Source organism: Peromyscus leucopus, chromosome 6 (genome assembly GCF_004664715.2).
Source record: "Peromyscus leucopus breed LL Stock chromosome 6, UCI_PerLeu_2.1, whole genome shotgun sequence".
In the NCBI taxonomy this organism is placed as follows: Eukaryota; Metazoa; Chordata; class Mammalia; order Rodentia; family Cricetidae; genus Peromyscus; species Peromyscus leucopus.
In genome coordinates this window covers 82,761,690-82,779,274 of record NC_051068.1, presented here as the reverse complement: position 1 = coordinate 82,779,274, position 17,585 = coordinate 82,761,690, and the positions used below count along the sequence as shown (strand labels likewise).

Sequence of the window (17,585 nt, the reverse complement as noted above, 5' to 3'; positions counted from 1 at the left end):
AGCCAGGACTACACAGCAAAACCCTGTCTTGAAAAGCCAAAACCAAAACAACAACAAAAGAAACTAAAACAAACAAACAAAAATAAAAAAAACAAAATGGGGAAAAATAGATAAAAACTTCTGATAGCATTTTTCCAGGAAATAGTGAGAAAATCCTAAAATTTATATGGAGCCTTTAAAGACCATGAAACACCAAAGCAATCTTGAGTAAAAAAGAATGAAGGAGAAGAGGGTCACACTACCTGGTGTTCCAATATGCTATAAAGCTACAGTCATCAAAACAGCATGATATCGCCATAAAAACAAACATATAGGCCAATGGAACAGAACATTCTAGACATAAATCCATACATTTATGGCCAATTAATATTTGACAAAGGAATCAAGAACACACGAGAAAAACATAACTTCAATAAATGTTGCTAAGGAAACTTAATATCTATGTGCGAAATAAGGATTTGAATTCTGATTTCATATCTACAAAAAGTCACTCTAAACCAGTGGTTCTCAACCTATGGGTCGTGACCCCCTGGGTTACATATCAGATATTTACAAGTTACAGTTATGAAGTATCAATGGAATAATTTTTGCGGTTGGAGGTCACCACAACATAAGGAAATATATTAAAAGGTAGCAGCATTAGGAAGGTTGAGAACCACTGCTCTAAACAGACTTGAATGTAAGACTCTAAACTAAAATACTAGCAGAAAACACAGGAAAAAGCTTCTTGACATAGTCTAGGTGATAACTTTGGAAATGATCCTAAGAACACACACAACAAAAAGTAAAAATGCACGGACAGAATCACATTAAACTTAAGTGCTTCTGCAAAGGAAACACCCAGAAGAGTGAAGTGTCTGTCTACCGAACAGACAGTACCTGCAACCAACACACAGAACAGGGCTGTACAGCAAGAAACAAATATCTAACTTAAAAATGGGCAGAGAAACGTGCAGCCATTCTTCAAAGACAGCAAATACCAAGGGGTATTTGAAGAAGGTTCAGCATTACTCATCACTGGGGAAATGCACATAAAACCACAACACATCATCTCCAACTTCTTAGAATGCTAATAGCATTTGCCTTAACAAAAATATGAAAGTGACAAGTATTGGGTAAAGCCACAAGGAAAGGGGAACCCTTGTACTCTGTTGGGGAAATGTAATCAAAACCATCACCACCCAACACAGTGTGGTGTTTTCCTTAAAATTTATAGACCTGCCAGGAAGTCTACTTCTTACTATTGAGCTAAAAGAGATGAAAGCTAGAATCTTAAGGAGAAGATATCTACAGTCTACATCCACTGTGGCTCAACTCAAGATAGAGAACCAACCAGTGTATTTCTAACAACAAAAAGAAGATGTATTTCATATGTTTTGCTTTGTCTTTATGTTTTGCCTGCATGTATGTCTGTGTGAGGGTGTCAGATCCCCTGGAGCTGGAGTTCCAGACAGTTGTGAGCTGCTTGCTGTATGTGGGTGCTGGAAATTGAATCTGGGTCCTCTGGAAGTACATGCAGTGCTCTTAACCATCTGCTGAACCATTTCTCTAGTCCCCAGTCTAAATTGCTGAACCATCTGTCCAGTCCCCAGTCTATGTATCTTTTGATGGATGAATGGATAAAGAGAAAATACAGTGTATGTCCAACAGGATGTTATTCATTCTCAACAAAGGAGAAGCTGCTGTTTGCAACCACATGGATGAACCGGGGAGACTGTGTGCTAAATAAAATAAGCTAGGTACGAAAGACAAATACCACTGAATGTCACTTGAATGTGGAGTCGCATAAAACACTAAACTCATAAAAGCAGGGAGTAGAGAGGAGGCTGTGAGGGATCAGGAAGCAGGAGGGGGAGGGGTAACGTTGGCCAAAAGGTTCTAAAGTTTCAGTTCCATTGGACCAGCAAGTTCTGGAGAGCGAGTGAGAAACACGGAGAGGACAGTCTATAAACTGTGGAGTCTGCTAAGGGAATAGATCTGAATGCTCTTATCTCACACGATAAAAAGATAACTGAGCTAATGGATGTGCGCATTCATTAGCTTGAGTGTGGTCATGCATTTTACAATGTATCCACACAAGCAGGATGTCGTACTGTTCATTATAAATATGTGCTATTTTAATTGACCAATTATAAGTCAGTAACGCTGAGGGGAAAACAATAAATGTCAAGAAAGTAGGTGAATGTGTGAAAGCAGTTTAACAGCTGGTGCCCTCCAAGAAGCTCAAGTGAGCCGGGTGTGGTAAGACCTGCTTGTAATGTCAGCACTCTGGAGGTGAACTCCCAGATCCAGGTACCTCTGAGCTTAAGATCAGCCTGGTCCACATAGGGCCAGCCAGAGCCACATATGAGATCCTGTTAAACCAAAAACCAAAAACCAAAAAAACCTCAAGTGGTCACAATAGAAACATTATGCTTCTGTAATTCTAAAAGGCTAAGCCAACTCTTAGTAGGATGAAGAATGATGATTGGTCCTAACTGGGTGGGCACTAAGGGCTAGGATTTCCACAGACTGTAACTAATTGGGGGTTTAGGGAGATAGCTATGACTCCTTCAAGGACAGTGAGAGGCCACAGAGGAGGAACATGCAGGGTGTGTGAAGGAAGGGCGTGTGAGAGCAAGGGTGTGTGTGGGAGGGGAGGGTGGAGAGAGACAGGCAGGACAGAGCCTTCATTCACCAGAGCTCAGACTTTACCCAGGCAAAGCAGAACCAAGAGAAGGTTGGGAAGGGAGAAGCAGAGGACCAGAAAGCGTCCCAGTAAGAAGAGGCCACCACTCCTGCCTGGGGTGATGGGGAGGTGAGCAGGGGCAGGGCAAGCCGGAGGCAGAGGGACAGGAAAGGGTGAAGAAGATGGAGGGAGACGTGGTAAGCATGGCTACAAAGGGGGAGGGGGAGGTGGGGGGGTGGAGTGCCCTTTGTCTCGTGCCACGGGAGAGCCCCACCAAAAACTCCAGGCTAGAGAAGCAGAGTGGCCCTGTGTGGAGCAGGTCTGAGGGAACTCGGAAACAACCAGCTCGCTGTTGTTGAAGCAAGCTCTCCCAGGGTGTGCTGACCCAGACCTGTACCATGTGATGAATGGCTGCTCTTTGGCTTCTAAAGGACTTCTAAAGGTCTTCATCACCAGGTAGACAGACCCCTAGCTAACAACCAGCACATCTGTCCATTCTGTCTTCACTCAGAAATTTAAGATGGTTGGTACTCCATCTTGATTTTTTTTAAAAAGACAACCTGTAGTATCTTAGCCTCTCCATATAGTTTCTATTTCTCAAATTCTAAGTGAATTCATCATTCTCAAGCCTTCTTCTCCCTTCACCTTGGACCCTGACTGAGAATGAGATTTTGTTATGTCAAAGCTTAGCCCTGCTCAGCGCAGGGCAGACTAGCTGCTCTTCTGACACACAGACGACAGTTGTTGGCGCCAACAAACCTCGTTCTTGTTCTTCGCGGTGGCATCACACTTGCTGTTCTCTGGCTTCCGCAGATGCTCCCACCGTCCTCCCTGGTCAAAAGTGATCATGCTCTGAATAGAGTTATCTGAACAGGGAAAGAGTGACTGACGTAAGCCCAACACACAGGAGAGAGAGTGACGTCCCAGTCAGCCCACCACAATGGAACTCTCTTCTGAGAAACTCCATTTATTTGCTTACCTTTTTCTAGAACTATATATTCTACGCCGAGCATATTTCCCTTCATACCCCGCACCCTTTTCTTTCCCCTTCCCACTCTACTTTGACTCTGGAGTCCTAGGAGCTCTTAGCACCGTACACAGTGGTTCAGCTCAGCACCGGTGAATAACAGGCCTGAAGAAAGTATGCCACTTCAACAGGGCATCCCAGCTAATTCCAGATGCCATCTGGAACGGACACTACTGAAAAACCCAAAAGCACTCTTTCATGCTTTGAATCTTAAATTCCTTCCTCTTCTCTACTGCCCAGATATCCACAGCTTGGCTGCTGGACTGAGATGAGGGCCAATGAGAGGAAGTTAGGTCACTGGCTGTGTCCTTGAAGGGACATCAGGATGTTAGTCTCTTTCTCTTCCTACGTCTGAGGTGATGGGTTTCATCTACTATATACTTCCACCATGATGGTGGTGCCACAGACACAAAACAGTGGGGATAACCAGCCACAGGCGGAAACCTCTAAAACTGTGAGCCAAAACAAACCTTTGCTCTTTATAAAATGATTGTCTCAGGCCTTTTGTTTTAGTAAATGAAAGTCAACACAATTTAACTCCTGACCAGTGTGAATAGGCTAATGTCCATTCTCCTTCACTGTTTGATGCCTTAGAAGAAAATCTCTCAGATGACTTCAGCTTGTGTCAAGCGGACATAAAACTGCCAGTACACTATCCCTCTGATGTCCTTTCTTTTAAAAAGACTTTACATCGCATTTATTCAATTATTTGTGTGTGCCATGTGCCATTGTGTGCACGTGGTTGGATGACAACTTCGGGAAGCTGTCCTCTCCTGTCATGTGGGTCCTAGGGCTCAAGCCGAGGTCATCAGGCTCGGCAGCAAGCTGAGCCACCTGCTCAGCCACCTCCCAGTCCTTCTCTTTTTACCCTAGTGTCTCCTCCCTGTGATCTTTTCTCAATGACAAACTGCTACAGGCTTAAGTACAGAGATAATAATAAATACACTTTGAGGTTTCAAGGAACATCACCCAGGAAGGCAGATGAAGGAAAATTCATTAATTCAGCAAGCATTTATTGAATGGCCAGTGTGTAAAGACTACTGTAGGCCTCTGGGAATAAATACACCAGTGAACAACACAGAAAGCCTTGTTGGGGACCGGTGAGGTGATGCTTTAGGAAAAAGCACCTGCTACACACACTTGAGGGTCTGAGTTCGATCCCCAGAACCCATAGTGGAGGGAGAAACCAACTCCTGAAAGTTGTCCTCTGACACGCGTGCGCATGCGTACGTACACACGCGCGCGCGCGCGCGCGCACACACACACACACACACACACACACACAAACCACCATCATCATCATCATCATCACCATCAGCAGCATGAGCTTATGAAATGCACATTCCAGCAGGATGAAACAGCAAATAAGTGGATCACATAGAATCAGTGCTATTGGACATCTAAGGTAGATTGGAAATGTGTGTGAGGAAGGGAGAAGGTTTCCATTTAAAACAGCCTAATCCGGGCAATTCTCACTCAGAAAGTAACACAGGAGCAAAGACTTGAAGAAGCGCTCTGCCTGGCAGACATCTGAGGAACTGCCTGGCTGATCTGTGATGAATGAATGTGTGCAGCTGGTACATTTGAGGACTGGCAGCCGTGGGGCAGCTGAGTGCCACAGAGCAAATGGAAGAGCGAAGAGCCGGAGGTGAGGTCGGGGAGGAAAAGAGGAGTCAGAGTCACTGAGGACCTCATCGGCCATTGCAAGCCTCCTGCCAACCATAGACACATAAAAAAGCTTTAAGGCTCTTTGTCCTTGGAAGTAATGTGTTTCCTTGCATAGAGCCTTGGTAGAGGGGAGCCTTATGGTAGAACACTGGAAGAAGTTTGGCTGGCCTAGTACTATGCGCTCTATATGAAAACCAGACGTGATTCTAGTTCAGGTTCATTCCCCTAGGCCTCAACCTCCCAATACAGGAGACTCATAGCATACACTGCCCGATGTGGACCCCTCTTTCTTTCCATGCTTGCTGTTCCGCTCTGTCTTACCGCTACCCCCACAATATCTTTACACAATGAAGCCACAATGTAAAAGGGTTGCCTTGTTGGCAAGGCCAGCGCATCCCTGGGGGAAGGACCGTCAGCTTCCCCCGAAGACCTCGAATCCTGACCCACTCAGCTGAAGGGGCCAGGTCTATGCCGAGCCTCACCTTCTGAGAGCATGCTCGTTATGTAGACTCCACGGAGCGAGGTCACGTTGGTGAAGTCTGTCTCGCCGCCTGTGGTGGTGTAGAGGTGTCGGTCTAGAGACTTGGAGTAGACGATGCCTCGATCGTCGGAGGTAAAGATTGTGCCAAATCCAGTATCTGGCAGGAGCAAATGAAAACACGGAGTCTTGAAGCTCTGGGAAGCACTTAGCCACCCCCACAGACCACCGTGGGCACCAGAACAAGTGGCCTTTTAAAGGGTAGTAATAAACTTCTTGGGGTAAGAGGAAAGGTCGACATGTAAAAAGGAAAGCTCAGAGCAGAGGCCAAAGCTTAAATCTACGCATTCAAGATGGACCACCAAATGGGTCTTACCTCCAGGTTCATCTACGTGCATGAATACCATGTCATCATTGGCCGCCAGAATAGAATAGAATTGCTCCTGTCCCACAGAAGGAAGCTGCGCCATGCTCCATGTGTCCCCTTGGTCTGTTGACACGTGGATCCTTCTGGTTGTATCCTAGAATAAATATGCCAATATTTGTATTTTTAATCTTCTGTCAGGGTGTCATGTCAAGGACATGAATAGAAACATTTTTTTTTTAAATAGTTGTATTAATCATTTCCTCAGTGGGTCCAATTATAACAAAAGGTCCAATGCCAGTTCTCAAAGCAGCTTCCACTCTCCTCCAGGCAATGAATTGGCCCATTCTATCTCAGCTTTCTCTAGCTCCTTCCTTCCTATGGTCCTTCCAGTCGCTGGCATCCCATCCCCTTCGACAGAGCTAAGGGTGTGACTAGGCTGGCTTTATAACATTTGCACACGCTCGCTTGAAATTCTCAAAATGATTGCCACTTAAATGCTTGGTCTCTTTGAGATAACCCTGGCTTTAGACAATTAATCCAAAGAATTAGATAATTGATAGTCTAGAAGACGAAGGTGAAATCCATGTTGGGCGACCACAGGAGAATCAACATGAGATGTGCCTCTAAGGAATTCTCTCCATAGCCATGAAGGGAACATGCACGGGCTAGGGAGAGGCCAAGGAGTCCAAGATTCCTGTAAGGATATCGGTCAGCGAGTATTCAGCTGGTAATGGGGTCTGCTAAGAAGCAGTTAAGTCCTAGTCTCGGATGATTGAATTAAAACAGCGGCTAGAGCTCAGCAGTTGCAGTTCAGTGGTAGAGGCCGTATCTACTTCCCGTGCCCAGTTCCCTCTTTTAACCTCACTACTCCAAAGAAACCGATTCTCCCAAGGTCGCCAACACCCACACTTCCAGCCCAGGGGCTCACTCTCAGAGTTCACGTAACTCAACATCTCATTGAGTTTGCCCAACTGACAGCTGCCGCCTCTGCCAACGCTTTCTTCATTTCACTTTTACAGCAGCGTGGTGTCCTGATTTCCCCGGCCTCACCCCTTCCTCCCACCCAGGCCTCTCAGCTCAGTTCTTCTTTGCGGTCTTCAGTGAGGAGGTGCTTAGGCCTTGCTCAATCCTCCCATCTCTTCTCCACCTACTCACCTAGAAGAGGGCACCCGGTCACATGGCCTTAAATACCATGGAATTTCGGGAGATTCGTACACACACACACTGACTTGACGTTTCCTCTCAGATATACACTAGGCATTTCGTATCCAACACGCTGAATCCTTGGTTTTCTCCCACAAACCTGCTCCCCTATAGTCTTTGCTACTGCAGGGAACAGCACTGTCATTTACTCGGTTGCTCAGGCCAAAGACTTGAATGTTTCTTATGGTCTCACTTTGTTTTTCTTGTCTGACAAGGTACATGGAAGGCACCGGCTTGTCCGATTGGCAATATACTGAAACACACACATGCAGTCCCACCACGTCTCCCCTCACCCACCGTTAACAGTCTGGCCCAATTCCTTTCCTTGAATACTTGGCAGCCTCTCGGCGGCTCTTCTTGCTGCCCCCACCCTCGCCTTCTCCCAGGCATACCTGTTCTGCTACAGTAGATCATACCACAATCCACCCGAAGAAAAAGAGCGCCGTGGGCTACAGCTTCTCACCCCCACCCCACTCCACCCCCTCCCCGTCCCAGGCTTCCCTATGCTCCGGCCACACTGCCACTCTCCCTGTCTTCAGGAGGTCTGAGGGTCTGTCTCAGTCCTTGCTGATTGCACACTTGCTTTCCTCCCAGATGTTCACACAGGCACGCCCTCCTCAGGTCACCTAGATCCCACCCAAGCACAGGGTCTGTAATAGTGCTGCCGGTTCCTGTTGCTCCTCACCTCCATGCTGCTTTAATTTTTCATAGACAGACCTACTTGCTGTGGTGGTTGGAACAGGAATGGCCCCAGAGACGCATGTGTTTGAATGATTGGTCGTCAGGGAATGGAGCTATTTGACATGATTAGGAGGTGTGGCCTTGCTGGGGTGGGTGTGGCCTTGTTGGAGTGGGTGTGGCCTTGTTGGAGGAAGTGTGTCACTGGGAAAGGCTTTGAGGTTTCAGAAGCTCAAGCCAGGCCCAGGGTCTCGTTTCCTGCTGCCTGCTGATCCAGAAGCAGAACTCTCAGCTCCTCCAGCACCATGTCTGCCTGTGTGCTGCCAAGCTTCCCACCATGATGATAATGGGCTAAACTTCTGAATTGTAAGTCACCCCAACTAACTGTTTTCCTTTCTAGGGGTTGCCGTGGTCATGGTGTCTCTTCACAGCAACGGAACACTGATTGAGACACTTGCTTAGCATGGGCTTCCCCACGTGAACACAAGCTCAGAGAGCAGGAAATGTATCTATTTATTCACTGCTATCTTGTGGGATTTAGACTAGTACCCAGTATGTAACAGACACTCAACTAGCATTATATCTTTGTATTATGATTATAGAATAATGTACATAGGAACCACTTTCTTCCCACTTCAGATATTCATGTCGGAGTAAAGCCAAACACTGGGCCTTCAAGTCCAAAAGCAAGACTAGACACAATGACAAAAAGGTTAATGTCCACAGTAGCCCCTGAGAGTCAGTCAGCCTCTGTGGACAGAATCTCTTCCAAGCTTTTACTATAATATTTAAAATCACAGGGCTAGCCAGGCAGTGGTGGCATGCGCCTTTAATCCCAGCACTTGGGAGAAAGAGGCAGGTGGATCTCAGTGAGTATGAAGCCAGTCTGCTCTACAAAGCGAGTTCCAAGACAGCCAGGACTGTTACACAGAGAAACCTTGTTTCAAAAAACCAAAAATAAGTGGGACAGTGGTGGCATATGCTTGTAATCCCAGCTCTTGGGAAGCAGAGGCAGGCGGATCTCTGTGAGTTTGAGGCCAGCCTGGTCTACAGAGCGAGTTCTAGGACCGCCCCAACAGGTACATAGAGAAACCCTGTCTTGAAAAAAACAAAGAAAAATACAAATAAATAAATAAATACATAAATAAATAAATAAAAAATAGAATCACAGGGTTGGCAAGCTGGCTCAGTGGGTGAATGAGCTCACCACCAAGCTTGGATACATAGGTTCGATTCCTTGGATGTCCACGGTGTATGGAAAGGATAGACTCCTGCACACTGTCCTCTGATCTCCACACATTTGCCATGGCGTGTGTGTGCCCAACACAGACATCACACGCGGACAAAATAAACAAATACATGTAAAAAAAATTTTAAATGCAAGAGGACAAGAAATGCTGTCAGGACTACACAGTAAAAGAGATGCACACGGTGTGTATGAGCGGGGACATCGGACCCCGGAGAGGCAAACACTCACCTTATCAGCCATCACAGAGGCAAACAGGAAACGGCCCCCAAGGCCAAACGAGTAGATTTTCACGCCAATGGTTTTGAAGGTCTTCCCCAAGTCAGATGTTCTCCATAATTCCAGTGCGCCAAGGTCAGCTTCTTAAACAAGACAAAATACCAATTAAAATTTCACTTACAGGTGAGAATCCCATTCATACAGCTGCTCTAGACTTGCTCCTGGTTTTGGTTGGGAGCCTCGCCTTTAATGGCTGAGCCATCTCTCCAGCCCTAGAACTGTTCTTATTTGAATGCAGAAAAAGCACTTTTAATCCAGTGAGTGCTGATCAAGGACAGCATAGTTGTGACATGGCCTCGTATACAGAGACTTTGCATTTGGGTTTTATTTATGGGAGTTTTCTGGGTGTTCATGACTCAAACACAGTGTTGTATAACAGCAGCAGTGACAATTTGTACTCTCTCCGTGGCACACTTTAAATGATCTTATTCTGTTTTAAATGGTCTTGTTGGAGATCTTCCTTTCTTGTTTATCATCTAACAGCCCTACGTTACTGTTCCACGATAGCAGATCCTGGGTGTTTTTTTCCTCATTGCACTAAGTGTGTAGCCTACAGCAAGGACTCGGGTATTTGTTGCATGAATAAAAGAAATATTTTTTTTTCCTGCTTGGATATTGATGCACGGATTGGGAAGCCAATAGTTCAGCCAACATGAAAGTGATCCATCTTCTACAGGAATCATTATGCCCGTGAGTTTCCTACTGTTTACATCCTATCGTTTGCCGTATCTACACCGCTGTAATGGTTTGGATATGACAGACTCCCCCACAGGCTCATGTGTTTAAATGACGCCATTTGGGCAGTTGTGAACTCTTTGGGACTGTGGGTCACTGAGGGCAGAGCTTGAAGGTGGCATTTACTTCTGATTCTGGTACAAGCTCTCTGCTCCCGGATCTACTAAGACGTGAACAAGCAACGGCTGTGAGCTCTCACTGCCGGGCAGGGATGCTCCAGCTGCCACGCTCTCCTGGCCATTGTGGCCATTGTGGACTGCGCCCCAGAAACTGTAAAGGAGAATAAGCCTCTCTTATCCAAGCCATGCTGCACACTCACTCCCGCTGAGGGGACAGAGCTGCTTCAGACACCGTGTCTTCCCCACCGTGACAGACTGTGCCCTGGGAGCCAAAGGAAGCCCTCTTCCCTTAAGCTGCTCCTGTCAGTGTTTTGTCAGTGTGGTGGTCTGAGTAAGAATGACCCCCATACACTCATATATTTGAAGGCTTAGTCATCAGGGAGCGGCACTACTTGAGAAGGATTAGGAGGTGTGGCCTTGTTGGAGGGAGTGTGTCACTCAGGGGGCGGGGCTCTGAGGTTTCAGAAGCCCAAGCCAGACCCAGTGTTACTCTCTCTTCCTGCTGCCCGCTGATCCAGGTGTAGAACTCTCTCAGCTACCTCTCCAGCACCACCTGCCTGCGTGCCCCTATGTTCTGTGTCAAGATGATAATGGATTGACCTCTGAAACTGTAAGCCAGCCCCCCCAGTTAAATGCTTTCTTTTATAAGAGTTGCCATGGTCACGGTGTCTCTTCACAGCAACAGAACATGGACTAAGACAATCAGTGATGAGAAAAGTACTTAGGACAGAGATTTGGAATCAAAGAGTACACTGTAGTGATAGCCTGACCATGTGACTTTCAGAACTGGCTAGTTCGGGGAATGTGGAAGAGTTTGGAGCTGTGGGATGAGCACCAGAATGCTATAAGCACAGCTCAACGGGCCCTTTTAGTGGGAGCTCATGAAGACCAGAATTCTGAGAGAAACGTAGATGTGAAGGCCAGCTTAAGATGAGAACCAGATCTCTATTGGGAACCGGTTTTGAGAACATTCATGCCACACTCTGGTAAAGAACCTGACTGTAGTCTGCCTGTGATTTGAAGTTTTGAGTGAGGCTCATCTGAAAACTAAGGGGCTAATTTATTTGGCAGAAATCTCCAGGCAGCTAACATTCAGACTGTGTTAGGGTTGCTGCGCCCCATGTGCGCAGTCAGGGTTACAGGGGAAACTCAAAGGGAGCGTGGAGGAGGACGTGAAAGACACTCAGTTTGCTGAAGACAGGGACAGGAGCAAGTCTAAAGCTGCAGGCAAGGCAGGGAGGCAAAGTGGCTGTAACAGGTAAAGAGACAAGTGGTACCATCACAGTGCAGCCGAACACTGTATCAGGACAATAGGAAAGGTGCCGGGAGGGCAAGACTCCACCCAACGAAGGCTCCAGGGCAAAACCACAAAGCCATGCCTGAGAACATGAGCCTCCAGGACACACAAGAAAAAAAATTGGGCCACCTGGTCCAGCTGCAGGCACTTAGAGGCCACTGCAGCTGTGGTCCAAGGTGGGAGGGGTGGATATGTCTCTAGACACCTGCAGATTTCTGGCATTGTCCACGTGGTGCTTTTTCAGGTAAGCAGAATGTATGAGTGATGGGTCATCGAGATTTGTCTCATGAAAGAGCCCGTGAGGCCAGGCGATGTAAACTGGGCTAGTCTCTGCAGGGAGACCCTTGGGGGCCAGTGCATGAAGTTGTGCAGGTAAAGGATAAGCTACAAATGTAGATCCCAAGATGCTGGAAATACAGACATACACTGCAGAAGGCTGGAGGCCCAGGTGGAGCTGGCTCAAGAAAGAGGCCACATGGGCCTCAGGTAACAAGAGCTGTAGAGGAGGGGCCACGCAAGGTCACTGAAGTTCCGAGGATGCCACCATGATTCCCAGATGTGGGCATGGGGCTTCAGAGTCAGTTTATCTGATGGGTTTGGTCCTTGGCTCCCACCTTCCTATGCTGTCCTATGCTCTCTCAGAAGCACACGCCCTTGTATACGGGGAACATGCAACTCGAGTTTTGATTTTTATAAGGCCCACAGCTAAGAGACTGTCCTGGGTCTCAGAAGAGACATAGGATCTTTGACAGCAGTAACTTGTGATGTTGGACTGAACGTATTTTGCATTATACGATGACGGTGAGCCAACAGGGGCTGAGGTGGCACGTGACAGTTTAAATGTGGAATGTCCCCCATAGACTCAGATGTCTGAGTTCCTGGACCCCAGTTGGCGGAACTGTTGAGAGGGTGTGAAACCTTTTAGGCTGTGGCCTCGTTAGCAGAAATGGGTTGCTTACAGATGGCATGGATGATCTTTGATTCTCATTCTCACCTGAGCTCTCTCCTTCCTAACACACCAACATGTGCACAGGCCAGACAGCAAGATGCTACTGCCAGGGACAGCCGCTGCAGCCTCCATGCCTCCCCCACCACGACGGACTGCGCCCTCTAAACTGGGAGCCAAATAACCTCTCTCCCCGTAAGTTGTGTTTGTCAGGTACTTGGTTACAATAATGAGAAAAGGAATACATATGATTGCCAAGATGAGCTGTATCATCTCCAGGCATAGTTACATTTTTATTGACCTGGGCATGATGAAGGAATTTAGTTGTAATTTCAAGATTTCATTTTATTTATTTATTTATTTATTTATTTATTTATTTATTTATTTTTGGTTTTTTGAGACAGGGTTTCTCTGTGTAGCTTTGTGCCTTTCCTGGATCTCGCTCTGTAGTCCAGGCTGGCCTCAAACTCACAGAGATCCACCTGCCTCTGCCTCCCAAGTGCTGGGATTAAAGGCGTGCGCCACCACCGCCCGGCCCAAGATTTTAAAAGTAATTAACGGTTTTGAATTTTCAGTAGCTACTGAATTGGCAGGAGCATGGGAAAATCTTTTGTTTCTACCACACACAACCCAGACTGTTCTACCACGAATGGGCAGCCAGGACACTCTTTTCTGGGACTACAATGTACTTACTGCAGGAGCCATTCACATAGGTGGTAAAGAAGATGATGTTGTCTGGTCCCCTACGAGGAGGCAAAGACAGGGATAAGGAATGGGTTAAGAGACCATGTTAGCCTAGTCACAAAGCCCCCGGCAATGGCTGCCATGCTGCTCACTGGGTTTAGTCAGGTTTACAGTGAGAATTCAGAAGGAAGAGTTTGAGCTGGGATGGGATGGTCCACTGGTGGAGCTCCCCACAGCCTGGCTCCCTGTCCCCTCCATTCATCTACTTCATTATGAGAACTCTTCCAGTCGCAGTGATGTACTTCACTCCAAACCAGCCTCTGGGCTCAGACCACCCCCCCACCCCGCTACATGCCTCTCTCTTGCGTCACTAAATCATAACCTCACAATCTTTCTGCACTGGCTTACAAACTAGATCTCCTGTGAGGCCCTCACTGCAAAAATTTTTCCTTTTAGCTGCAAAATTCCAGAGCAATGGATTCTCAGCAATGGCAAGTTCTGCCTCCTTGAGACACTTGGAAGTATTGGAAGACATTTTTGGTTGCCACAATTGAGGAGGGGAGAGGAGGAGGCAGAAGTTACTCCTGGCATCTACTGGGTACAGGTCAGGACACTTCCAAACATCTCGAAGTGCACAGACCAACTCCCTCAGTAATGACTCATCCCAGTATGTTGTTGGTAACCAAGATAAGAATCCCTGTTCAAGGACCGTGTAGCCCAGTGGATAAGACGCCAGCCTGCAGGAAGCCCTCTTCTAGAGACTGCACACTGTGGGCCGTCACTTTGTTGCCTAGTCGGCTGTTGTAACCGCACAGTGTGTGCCCCTTGCCTCTGTCATACTGATTGGCTTTTTTGGGTCAGCTGCTAGGTTTTAGGCTTTGTGGCTTCCCATCTGAATTTAGCTCAGTAATTTTTATGAGCTAAATAATTTAGTTCTTTCATCTCAAATAGACAACTAGTTCAGAGGTTGAATTATTTAAAATGAAACTTGGAGAGGCAGTTTGCAGGGAATGAGATCTGATAGCACTTATAGATTACCATCAGCAAAAGGTCCTGGGTTTGAGCATGCTTTTTTAGAACTTCAGGCTGTAAATTCCTAGAGATCAAAGATCTAAAGGTGGGTCATCAGCATCAGTAGCATAGCTACCTTGAGTTTAGAGCTAAGCAATTAAATGTCGTACAAAAGTAAGATACCAGGGCTGGAGGGATGGCTCAGCAGTTAAGAGCTTTTGTTGCTCTTGCAGAGGACCTGGGTTCACTTCCCAGCACCCACATGCTGGCTCACAACTGTCTGTAACTTCTATGCCAGGGAGTCTGCTGCCTCTTCTGACCCCTGTAGGCACCTCATGCACATGGTGCACATACACACACATAGGTGAAAGTCCCATGAGGAAAACAATTGTAAAGGTAAAAAACCTTGTGTAAAGCTGGGCGTAGTGGCGCATATCTTTGATCCCAGCACTCAGAAGGCAGAGGCAAGCAGATCTCTGTGAGTTTGAGACCATCCTGGTTTATATAGCAAGTTCCAGGACAGCCAGGGCTCCATAGAGAGACCTTGTCTCAAAACAAAGAAACCTTACATCAGCAATAAAATATCATTTAAAAATAGCTTCTTATTGTAAAGATGAATTTCAATGACTAAGATTACCATACCTTAAACTGTTTGAAGGGATTTGTTAACTTAGTTACCATAAAAGTGGCTTTCTTGCTGTCAAGTCCTATCCAGTACCAACACCACTGATTAAAACACGTAACAAGAAACCAGATGTGGCGAGTGAGCGCACAGGAGCACTCTAAAATCCTCATTGAGCGACTGCTTCTGGAAAAGGCCCACCTCACTTAAGTTGCATAGCTAGTATTTTAACTGATTTTAATAGACATGTTTCAAATACGTATGATTTATTCTTCTGGTTCCCTGAGTAGAACGCATTAAACTCTTGGGATTTGGGGTCATCACCAGGAACATTAATCATATCAATCATAATACATAATCATAATACAGTGTTCTTCCAGATGTTGCTGAAGTGAGTGTCCTCCCCTGATCTGGCACAGTAATTTGGCCCTGGGTTTTGTCTCTGTTTTTTCCATGGCTCTCCTGCCTGCTTCCAGCTCTCAGGCTGTAATTCTAACGTTGCTGTGGACTTGCTGCTAGCAGCCCCATAGCTCATCTCTGGCAGCTATCTGCTGTGGACTGGGAACCCAGATCACCAGATTTGTTGAAATTAGTCAGTGGAAAAGAAGGGACTCAGAACACGGACCTGAGAAGCAGGACGTGGGAGGTCTGAGCTGCTGATTCAATTCTTGCTTCCACCCTCCATATTCTGCAAAGAAGCCTCCTCCTTTTACCAAGAGGGAACTGAAGCCCAGAGAGGGTAAAGCCACTGACTAGCAACAGAGCCAGGCTGGAGCAAAAGCGACTTTGCTCCTAGGGCAGAGCTGCCTCTGGTCCTCGGTCTTTGGGAGGCGCGGAGGGGCAGGGCACACTGCCAGCGGAAGAGAGTGTTTTCTTGCTGCAAATGGTGGCACTTGCGCAGTCTGGGAGCCCTTTCAGCTCTTCCTGAGTTCACACTATGTTTTACGCAACTGAAATGGAGTGCTAGACGAGGAAGTGTAAGCCTGGCTCTAGAGACGTACCACAGACCCCACATTAAAGCTCCATTTTGTGTCCCAATGGATGTCACCAGCTAGGGAGAAAAAACTCTTTGTAGGCAGCAGTCATACGCCTAATAACATTCACTGAGGCAAAAATCCTCCTTCCCAACACAGACAGCAGCTCCCCCAGGGCCGGGTCTGTGTCCCAGACCTGTGTCCCCTCTCTCTTCCCTCATGGGACCCTGAAGAGCACTTGGCACACAGCAAGTGCCTGCTATTTACCCATGTGACATTGGCAGCGCTAAGGTTTGGGGCCCCGCACAGATGGAGTCTTGTGCTACTCACCATTTGGCCAAACATACTGCTTTGTGGATTTCTTCCCATTTTTCCCCAAAATTCTTGGACACCCACAGGCCATTCTGAAAGATTAAAAATGACTTATCAAAATTCCAGCTTTATTCTTTGCAGCTGTTTATATGACCTTTAATAATTCACATCCAATCAGTCAGTACATTAGAAACACACACTGGAGCAGTCTGAGCAAAACACTCACAACACACACTCATGCATGCACATGTACACACACACACACACACACACACACACACACACACACACACACGCATTACCCAGACTCCTTTGAGTCTTGGGATTGAGAACAACAAATTCATATAAAGCACCCCGTGTGCCAGGCGGCGTACCAGACACTGCATTCCGTCTCTCAAGCCTCTCACAGTTTCACAGGGGACACAGATGAGAAGAAGACGCACTACCATGTGGTGTTATGGATGAGGTCCAGTGGAGGAGGGGGAGGGGAGGGGAGGGGAGGGGGGGCGCCGTGCGCAGCGACAGTTGACTGACTGGATTGATGGGCGGCGTGATCCAAAGGAAAGACAAGTGAAGCCTGGCAAAGGCAGGAAGGGGACAGACATGGAGGGGCAGGAAGGTCAAAGGACATCAGTGGAGCATCATCATTCCAAGGCGAGGGATGCGGAGCTGACGATGAGAGGTGAGGTGAGGAACCTGGCTTTACTGTATGTGAGCTCTCGCCAGGAAGGCACGCTGGGAGCAGAATGACAGCTTCAGAGCCAGAGATGAGAATGGGGGAAGGGGCTTCGGAGCATCCCAGGGAGAAGTAGGATGCGACTGAGTCAGTGCCAGTCAGTTCTGTGAGAGTTAATGACGTCTTCAACCGTGGCCCTGGGGAATGGGGTCAGCTAGAGATGAAGCCAGAAGAGAACCGACTTTTCCAATAGTTAGTCCAGTGTGTGTGTGTATGTGTGTGTGTGCCTGTGTGTGTGTAAGTCAATGACGTCAGGTGTGGGGTACATTGTATCCATTAATTACTATAAATACTGTAGGATCACGCCTGAGAGAGGAGCAGAAAAGATCTGCTAGGACTGAGTTTGAGCTGCCTGTGGGACACACACCTGACAGTGCCTCTGGGGTCAGCAAGACAGGAACCTGATGGCCTATGGGAAAGCCAGGGCCAGAGGTAAGGATCTGAGAATCTTTAAAGCGGTTGCTCAATGTAAAATGAACAGACGGCAGTTAAGGGTAAGCTGAACGGAGTCTAAGAAAGAGACCAAGAAGGACCA

The 17,585-nt window shown here is 47.1% G+C and overlaps 1 protein-coding gene across 4 annotated transcripts in view; it reads right to left on the bottom strand.

Moving 5' to 3' along the window:
* Sort1 (sortilin 1) overlaps positions 1-17,585 on the bottom strand; it is an 84,482-nt gene that overhangs the window by 19,528 nt on the left and 47,369 nt on the right. For 2 of the 4 annotated variants that reach the window (XM_028879378.2, XM_028879381.2), the window contains exons 6-11: positions 16,333-16,406; positions 13,405-13,454; positions 9,567-9,697; positions 6,218-6,362; positions 5,846-6,001; positions 3,428-3,534 (exon numbers count right to left, since the gene is read on the bottom strand). In XM_028879378.2, coding sequence (XP_028735211.1) covers positions 3,428-3,534; positions 5,846-6,001; positions 6,218-6,362; positions 9,567-9,697; positions 13,405-13,454; positions 16,333-16,406 — 663 coding nt within the window. The remainder of the gene's footprint in view (positions 1-3,427; positions 3,535-5,845; positions 6,002-6,217; positions 6,363-9,566; positions 9,698-13,404; positions 13,455-16,332; positions 16,407-17,585) is intronic. The other 2 variants (XM_028879380.2, XM_028879382.2) reach the window with 1 other exon arrangement.